This window comes from Salmo trutta, unplaced genomic scaffold (genome assembly GCF_901001165.1).
Source record: "Salmo trutta unplaced genomic scaffold, fSalTru1.1, whole genome shotgun sequence".
Taxonomy (NCBI): Eukaryota; Metazoa; Chordata; class Actinopteri; order Salmoniformes; family Salmonidae; genus Salmo; species Salmo trutta.
The window spans coordinates 240,979-250,789 of NW_021823104.1; the positions used below are offsets into that span (position 1 = coordinate 240,979).

Genomic DNA, 9,811 nt, shown 5'->3' on the forward strand with positions numbered 1-9,811 from the left:
GGTCTACAGTATGGGACTGTAGGGTATGGGGTCTATAGGGTCTACAGTATGGGGCTGTAGGGTATAGGGTCTAAAGTATGGGGCTGTAGGGTATGGGGTCTATAGGGTCTACAGTATGGGGCTGTAGGGTATAGGGTCTATAGGTCTACAGTATGGGGCTGTAGGGTATAGGGTCTATAGGGTCTACAGTATGGGGCTGTAGGGTCTATAGGTCTACAGTATGGGGCTGTAGGGTATGGGGTCTATAGGGTCTACAGTATGGGGCTGTAGGGTATAGGGTCTATAGGGTCTACAGTATGGGGCTGTAGGGTATGGGGTCTATAGGGTCTACAGTATGGGGCTGTAGGGTATAGGGTCTACAGTATGGGGCTGTAGGGTATGGGGTCTATAGGGTCTACAGTATGGGGCTGTAGGGTATAGGGTCTATAGGTCTACAGTATGGGGCTGTAGGGTATAGGGTCTATAGGGTCTACAGTATGGGGCTGTAGGGTCTATAGGTCTACAGTATGGGGCTGTAGGGTATGGGGTCTATAGGGTCTACAGTATGGGGCTGTAGGGTATAGGGTCTATAGGTCTACAGTATGGGGCTGTAGGGTCTATAGGTCTACAGTATGGGGCTGTAGGGTATGGGGTCTATAGGGTCTACAGTATGGGGCTGTACGGTATAGGGTCTACAGTATGGGTCTGTAGGGTATGGGGTCTATAGGGTCTACAGTATGGGGCTGTAGGGTATGGGGTCTATAGGGTCTACAGTATGGGGCTGTAGGGTATAGGGTCTATAGGGTCTACAGTATGGGGCTGTAGGGTATGGGGTCTATAGGTCTACAGTATGGGGCTGTAGGGTCTATAGGTCTACAGTATGGGGCTGTAGGGTATAGGGTCTATAGGGTCTACAGTATGGGGCTGTAGTGTATAGGGTCTATAGGGTCTACAGTATGGGACTGTAGGGTATAGGGTCTATAGGGTCTACAGTATGGGGCTGTAGGGTATAGGGTCTACAGTATGGGGCTGTAGGGTATGGGGTCTATAGGGTCTACAGTATGGGGCTGTAGGGTATAGGGTCTATAGGTCTACAGCATGGGGCTGTAGGGTATAGGGTCTACAGTATGGGGCTGTAGGGTATAGGGTCTATAGGTCTACAGTATGGGGCTGTAGGGTATAGGGTCTACAGTATGGGGCTGTAGGGTATGGGGTCTATAGGGTCTACAGTATGGGGCTGTAGGGTATAGGGTCTACAGAATGGGGCTGTAGGGTATAGGGTCTACAGTATGGGACTGTAGGGTATGGGGTCTATAGGGTCTACAGTATGGGGCTGTAGGGTATAGGGTCTACAGTATGGGGCTGTAGGGTATGGGGTCTATAGGGTCTACAGTATGGGGCTGTAGGGTATAGGGTCTATAGGGTCTACAGTATGGGGCTGTAGGGTATAGGGTCTATAGGGTCTACAGTATGGGGCTGTAGGGTCTATAGGTCTACAGTATGGGGCTGTAGGGTATAGGGTCTATAGGGTCTACAGTATGGGGCTAAAGGGTATGGGGTCTATAGGGTCTACAGTATTGGGCTGTAGGGTATGGGGTCTATAGGGTCTACAGTATGGGGCTGTAGGGTATAGGGTCTACAGTATGGGGCTGTAGGGTCTATAGGTCTACAGTATGGGGCTGTAGGGTATAGGGTCTATAGGTCTACAGTATGGGGCTGTAGGGTATAGGGTCTATAGGTCTACAGTATGGGGCTGTAGGGTATAGGGTCTATAGGTCTACAGTATGGGGCTGTAGGGTATGGGGTCTATAGGGTTTACAGTATGGGGCGTAGGGTATAGGGTCTATAGGTCTACAGTATGGGGCTTGTCCGGGTATAGGGTCTATAGGGTCTACATTATTGGGCTGTAGGTTCTATAGGTCTACAGTAATGGGGCTGGTATGGTATGGGGGTTCTATAGGTAGGTCTACAGTATGGGGCTGTAGGGTATATGGGTCTATAGGTCTACAAGTATGGGGCCTGTATGGGGTTCAAGGCTTACAGTATGGGGGCTGTAGGGTATGGGGTCTATAGGGTCTACAGTATGGGGCTGTACGGTATAGGGTGTCTGACCTAGTATGGGTCTTGAGTAGGGTATGAGAGGTCTACCGTATGGACATGTAGGCGTAGTAGGGTCTATAGGTCTACAGTAATGGGGCTGTAGGGTATAGGGTCTACAGTATGGGGCTGTAGGGTATAGGGTCTATAGGGTCTACAGTATGGGGCTGTAGGGTATAGGGTCTATAGGGTCTACAGTATGGGGCTGTAGGGTATAGGGTCTACAGTATGGGGCTGTAGGGTATAGGGTCTACAGTATGGGGCTGTAGGGTCTATAGGTCTACAGTATGGGTCTGTAGGGTATAGGGTCTACAGTATGGGGCTGTAGGGTATGGGGTCTATAGGGTCTACAGTATGGGGCTGTAGGGTATAGGGTCTACAGTATGGGGCTGTAGGGTATGGGGTCTATAGGGTCTACAGTATGGGGCTGTAGGGTATAGGGTCTATAGGTCTACAGTATGGGGCTGTAGGGTATAGGGTCTATAGGGTCTACAGTATGGGGCTGTAGGGTCTATAGGTCTACAGTATGGGGCTGTAGGGTATGGGGTCTATAGGTCTACAGTATGGGGCTGTAGGGTCTATAGGTCTACAGTATGGGGCTGTAGGGTATGGGGTCTATAGGGTCTACAGTATGGGGTTGTACGGTATAGGGTCTACAGTATGGGTCTGTAGGGTATAGGGTCTACAGTATGGGACTGTAGGGTATTGGGTCTATAGGTCTACAGTATGGGGCTGTAGGGTATAGGGTCTACAGTATGGGGCTGTAGGGTATAGGGTCTATAGGGTCTACAGTATGGGTCTGTAGGGTATAGGGTCTATAGGGTCTACAGTATGGGGCTGTAGGGTATAGGGTCTACAGTATGGGGCTGTAGGGTATAGGGTCCACAGTATGGGGCTGTAGGGTCTATAGGTCTACAGTATGGGGCTGTAGGGTATAGGGTCTATAGGTCTACAGTATGGGGCTGTAGGGTATAGGGTCTATAGGTCTACAGTATGGGGCTGTAGGGTATAGGGTCTATAGGTCTACAGTATGGGGCTGTAGGGTATAGGGTATAGGGTCTACAGTATGGGGCTGTAGGGTATATGGTCTATAGGGTCTACAGTATGGGGCTGTAGGGTATAGGGTCTACAGTATGGGGCTGTAGGGTATATGGTCTATAGGGTCTACAGTATGGGACTGTAGGGTATAGGGTCTACAGTATGGGTCTGTAGGGTATAGGGTCTACAGTATGGGACTGTAGGTTATAGGGTCTATAGGTCTACAGTATGGGGCTGTAGGGTATAGGGTCTACAGTATGGGGCTGTAGGGTATAGGGTCTACAGTATGGGGCTGTAGGGTATGGGGTCTATAGGGTCTACAGTATGGGGCTGTAGGGTATAGGGTCTATAGGTCTACAGTATGGGGCTGTAGGGTATAGGGTCTATAGGGTCTACAGTATGGGGCTGTAGGGTCTATAGGTCTACAGTATGGGGCTGTAGGGTATGGGGTCTATAGGGTCTACAGTATGGGGCTGTAGGGTATAGGGTCTACAGTATGGGTCTGTAGGGTATAGGGTCTACAGTATGGGGCTGTAGGGTATGGGGTCTATAGGGTCTACAGTATGGGGGCTGTAGGGTATAGGGTCTACAGTATGGGGCTGTAGGGGTATGGGGTCTATAGGGTCTACAGTATGGGGCTGTAGGGTATAGGGTCTATAGGTCTACAGTATGGGGCTGTAGGGTATAGGGTCTATAGGGTCTACAGTATGGGGCTGTAGGGGTCTATAGGTCTACAGTATGGGGCTGTAGGGTATGGGGTCTATAGGGTCTACAGTATGGGGCTGTAGGGTATAGGGTCTATAGGTCTACAGTATGGGGCTGTAGGGTCTATAGGTCTACAGTATGGGGCTGTAGGGTATGGGGTCTATAGGGTCTACAGTATGGGGCTGTACGGTATAGGGTCTACAGTATGGGTCTGTAGGGTATAGGGTCTACAGTATGGGACTGTAGGGTATAGGGTCTATAGGTCTACAGTATGGGGCTGTAGGGTATAGGGTCTACAGTATGGGGCTGTAGGGTATAGGGTCTATAGGGTCTACAGTATGGGGCTGTAGGGTATGGGGTCTATAGGGTCTACAGTATGGGGCTGTAGGGTATGGGGTCTATAGGGTCTACAGTATGGGGCTGTAGGGTATAGGGTCTATAGGGTCTACAGTATGGGGCTTTAGGGTATGGGGTCTATAGGTCTACAGTATGGGGCTGTAGGGTCTATAGGTCTACAGTATGGGGCTGTAGGGTATAGGGTCTATAGGGTCTACAGTATGGGGCTGTAGTGTATAGGGTCTATAGGGTCTACAGTATGGGACTGTAGGGTTATAGGGTCTATAGGGTCTACAGTATGGGGGCTGTAGGGTATAGGGTCTACAGTATGGGGCTGTAGGGTATGGGGTCAATAGGGTCTACAGTATGGGCTGTAGGGTATAGGGTCTATAGGTCTACAGCATGGGGCTGTAGGGTATAGGGTCTACAGTATGGGGCTGTAGGGTATAGGGTCTATAGGTCTACAGTATGGGCTGTAGGGTATAGGGTCTACAGTATGGGGCTGTAGGGTATGGGGTCTATAGGGTCTACAGTATGGGGCTGTAGGGTATAGGGTCTACAGAATGGGGCTGTAGGGTATAGGGTCTACAGTATGGGACTGTAGGGTATGGGGTCTATAGGGTCTACAGTATGGGGCTGTAGGGTATAGGGTCTACAGTATGGGGCTGTAGGGTATGGGGTCTATAGGGTCTACAGTATGGGGCTAAAGGGTATGGGGTCTATAGGGTCTACAGTATGGGACTGTAGGGTATGGGGTCTATAGGGTCTACAGTATGGGGCTGTAGGGTATAGGGTCTACAGTATGGGGCTGTAGGGTATGGGGTCTATAGGGTCTACAGTATTGGGCTGTAGGGTATGGGGTCTATAGGGTCTACAGTATGGGGCTGTAGGGTATAGGGTCTACAGTATGGGGCTGTAGGGTATAGGGTCTACAGTATGGGGCTGTAGGGTATGGGGTCTATAGGGTCTACAGTATGGGGCTGTAGGGTATAGGGTCTATAGGTCTACAGTATGGGGCTGTAGGGTATAGGGTCTATAGGGTCTACAGTATGGGGCTGTAGGGTATGGGGTCTATAGGGTCTACAGTATGGGACTGTAGGGTATGGGGTCTATAGGGTCTACAGTATGGGGCTGTAGGGTATAGGGTCTACAGTATGGGGCTGTAGGGTATGGGGTCTATAGGGTCTACAGTATTGGGCTGTAGGGTATGGGGTCTATAGGGTCTACAGTATGGGGCTGTAGGGTATAGGGTCTACAGTATGGGGCTGTAGGGTATGGGGTCTATAGGGTCTACAGTATGGGGCTGTAGGGTAAAGGGTCTATAGGTCTACAGTATGGGGCTGTAGGGTATAGGGGTCTATAGGGTCTACAGTATGGGGCTGTAGGGTCTATAGGTCTACAGTATGGGGCTGTAGGGTATGGGGTCTATAGGGTCTACAGTATGGGGCTGTAGGGTATAGGGTCTATAGGTCTACAGTATGGGGCTGTAGGGTCTATAGGTCTACAGTATGGGGCTGTAGGGTATGGGGTCTATAGGGTCTACAGTATGGGGCTGTACGGTATAGGGTCTACAGTATGGGTCTGTAGGGTATAGGGTCTACAGTATGGGACTGTAGGGTATAGGGTCTATAGGTCTACAGTATGGGGCTGTAGGGTATAGGGTATAGGGTCTACAGTATGGGGCTGTAGGGTATATGGTCTATAGGGTCTACAGTATGGGGCTGTAGGGTATAGGGTCTACAGTATGGGGCTGTAGGGTATATGGTCTATAGGGTCTACAGTATGGGACTGTAGGGTATAGGGTCTACAGTATGGGTCTGTAGGGTATAGGGTCTACAGTATGGGACTGTAGGTTATAGGGTCTATAGGTCTACAGTATGGGGCTGTAGGGTATAGGGTCTACAGTATGGGGCTGTAGGGTATAGGGTCTATAGGGTCTACAGTATGGGGCTGTAGGGTATGGGGTCTATAGGGTCTACAGTATGGGGCTGTAGGGTATAGGGTCTATAGGTCTACAGTATGGGGCAGTAGGGTATAGGGTCTATAGGGTCTACAGTATGGGGCTGTAGGGTATAGGGTCTATAGGGTCTACAGTATGGGGCTGTAGGGTATAGGGTCTACAGTATGGGGCTGTAGGGTATAGGGTCTACAGTATGGGGCTGTAGGGTCTATAGGTCTACAGTATGGGTCTGTAGGGTATAGGGTCTACAGTATGGGCTGTAGGGTATGGGGTCTATAGGGTCTACAGTATGGGGCTGTAGGGTATAGGGGTCTACAGTATGGGGCTGTAGGGTATGGGGTCTATAGGGTCTACAGTATGGGGCTTGTAGGTATAGGGTCTATAGGTCTCCAGTATGGGGCTGTAGGGTATAGGGTCTATAGGGTCTACAGTTATGGGCTGTAGGGTCTATAGGTCTACAGTATGGGGCTGTAGGGTATGGGTCTATAGGTCTACAGTATGGGGCTGTAGGGTCTATAGGTCTACAGTATGGGGCTGTAGGGTATGGGGTCTATAGGGTCTACAGTATGGGGTTGTACGGTATAGGGTCTACAGTATGGGTCTGTAGGGTATAGGGTCTACAGTATGGGACTGTAGGGTATTGGGTCTATAGGTCTACAGTATGGGGCTGTAGGGTATAGGGTCTACAGTATGGGGCTGTAAGGTATAGGGTCTATAGGGTCTACAGTATGGGTCTGTAGGGTATAGGGTCTATAGGGTCTACAGTATGGGGCTGTAGGGTATAGGGTCTACAGTATGGGGCTGTAGGGTATAGGGTCCACAGTATGGGCTGTAGGTCTATAGGTCTACAGTATGGGGCTGTAGGGTTAGGGTCTATAGGTCTACAGTATGGGCTGTAGGGTATAGGGTCTATAGGTCTACAGTATGGGGCTGTAGGGTTATAGGGTCGATAGGTCTACAGTATGGGGCTGTAGGGTATAGGGTATAGGGTCTACAGTAGGGGGCTGTAGGGTATAGGTCTATAGGGTCTACAGTTGGGCTGTAGGGATAGGTCTACAGTATGGGGCTGTAGGGTATATGGTCTATAGGGTCTACAGTATGGGACTGTGGGTATAGGGTCTACAGTATGGGTCTGTAGGGTATAGGGTCTACAGTATGGGACTGTAGGTTATAGGGTCTATAGGTCTACAGTATGGGGCTGTAGGGTATAGGGTCTACAGTATGGGGCTGTAGGGTATAGGGTCTATAGGGTCTACAGTATGGGGCGGTAGGTATGGGGTCTATAGGGTCTACAGTATGGGGCTGTAGGGTATAGGGTCTATAGTCTACAGTATGGGGCTGTAGGGTATAGGGTCTATAGGGTCTACATTATGGGGCTGTAGGGTCTATAGGTCTACAGTATGGGGCTGTAGGGTAGGGTTATAGGGCTACAGTAGGGGCTGTAGGGTATAGGGTCTATAGGGTCTACAGTATGGGGCTGTAGGGTATGGGGTCTAAGGGTCTACAGTATGGGCTGTAGGGTATAGGGTCTATAGGTCTACAGTATGGGGCTGTATGGTATAGGTCTATAGGGTCTACAGTATGGGGCTGTAGGGTCTATAGGTCTACAGTATGGGGCTGTAGGGTATGGGGTCTATAGGGTCTACAGTATGGGGCTGTAGGGTATAGGGTCTATAGGGTCTACAGTATGGGGATGTGGGTATAGGGTACAGTATGGGCTGTAGGTATGGGTCTATAGGGTCTACAGTATGGGGCTGTAGGGTATAGGTCTATAGGTCTACAGTATGGGGCTGTAGGGTATAGGGTATAGGGTCTACAGTATGGGGCTGTAGGGTCTATAGGTCTACAGTATGGGGCTGTAGGGTATGGGGTCTATAGGGTCTACAGTAGGGGGCTGTAGGGTATAGGGTCTATAGGTTACAGTATGGGCTGTAGGGTCTATAGGTCTACAGTATGGGGCTGTAGGGTATGGGTCTATAGGTCTACAGTATGGGGCTGTACGGTATAGGGTCTACAGTATGGGTCTGTAGGGTATAGGGTCTACAGTATGGGACTGTAGGGTATAGGGTCTATAGGTCTACGTATGGGGCTGTAGGGTATAGGGTCTACAGTATGGGGCTGTAGGGTATAGGGTCTAGGGGTCTACAGTATGGGGCTGTAGGGTATAGGTCTACAGTATGGGGCTGTAGGGTATAGGGTCTACAGTATGGGGCTGTAGGGTATAGGGTCTATAGGTCTACAGTATGGGGCTGTAGGGTATAGGGTCTATAGGGTACAGTATGGGGCTGTAGGGTATAGGGTATATGTATGGGGCTGTAGGGTATAGGGGTCTATAGGTCTACAGTATGGGGCTGTAGGGTATAGGGTCTACATATGGGCTGTAGGGTATAGGGTCTACAGTATGGGGCTGTAGGGTATAGGGTCTACAGTATGGGGCTGTAGGGTATAGGGTCTACAGTATGGGGCTGTAGGGTATAGGGTCTACAGTATGGGGCTGTAGGGTATAGGGTCTACAGTATGGGGCTGTAGGGTATAGGGTCTACAGTATGGGGCTGTAGGGTATAGGTACAGTATGGGGCTGTAGGGTATAGGGTCTACAGTAGGGGCTGTAGGGTATAGGGTCTACAGTATGGGGCTGTAGGGTATGGGGTCTACAGTATGGGTGTAGGGTATAGGGTCACAGTAGGGCTGTAGGGTATAGGGTCTACAGTATGGGGCTGTAGGGTATAGGGTCATGTCAGGGGCGGTAGGGTATAGGGTCTACAGTATGGGGCTGTAGGGTATAGGGTCTACAGTATGGGGCTGTAGGGTATAGGGTCTATAGGGTCTACAGTATGGGGCTGTAGGGTATAGGGTCTACAGTATGGGGCTGTAGGGTATAGGGTCTACAGTATGGGGCTGTAGGGTATAGGTAATAGGGTCTACAGTATGGGCTGTAGGGTATAGGTAATAGGGTCTACAGTCTCAGGTACCTTACCATAATCCATGTTGTCAAAACTCTCATTTTCAAAGTCACAGAGGCTGAAACAGAGAAGGAAAAATGTAGTCAGAAGTTAGAAACCTTTTTCCAATGTATTGAGTGTAAGCTGTGTTGGGTAAATGGGTGTAGGGTAACAGGGTGTAGGGTAACAGGGTGTAGGGTAACAGGGTGTAGGGTAACAGGGTGTAGGGTAACAGGGTGTAGGGTAACAGGGTGCAGGTAACAGGTGTAGGGTAACAGGGTGTAGGGTAACAGGGTGTAGGGTAACAGGGTGCAGGGTAACAGGGTGTAGGGTAACAGGGTGTAGGGTAACAGGGTGTAGGGTAACAGGGTGTAGGGTAAAGGGTAAGGGGTGTAGGGTAACAGGGTGCAGGGTAACAGGGTGTAGGGTAACAGGGTGTAGGGTAACAGGGTGTAGGGTAACAGGGTGTAGGGTAACAGGGTGTTGGGTAAAGGGTGTAGGGTAACAGGGTGTAGGTAACAGGTGTAGGTAACAGGGTGTAGGAGGTTTAGGGTAACAGGTGTTAGGGTAACAGGGTGTAGGGTAACCGGGTGTAGGGTAAAGGGTTAGGGTAACAGGGTGTAGGGTAACAGTGTGTAGGGTAAAGGTAAAGGGGTTGCAGGGTAACAGGGTGTAGGGTAAACAGGGTGTAGGGTAACAGGGTCAGGGTAACAGGTGTAGGGTAACAGGGTGTAGGGTAAAGGGTGCAGGGTAC

The 9,811-nt window shown here is 50.2% G+C and overlaps 1 protein-coding gene across 1 annotated transcript in view; it reads right to left on the reverse strand.

Moving 5' to 3' along the window:
• The window catches only part of LOC115188867 (caspase recruitment domain-containing protein 11-like), an 85,643-nt gene that overhangs the window by 21,065 nt on the left and 54,767 nt on the right, over positions 1-9,811 (reverse strand). Inside the window, 1 exon segment of the mRNA XM_029747693.1 lies at positions 9,093-9,144. Within this exon segment, the coding sequence (XP_029603553.1) occupies positions 9,093-9,144 (52 nt within the window).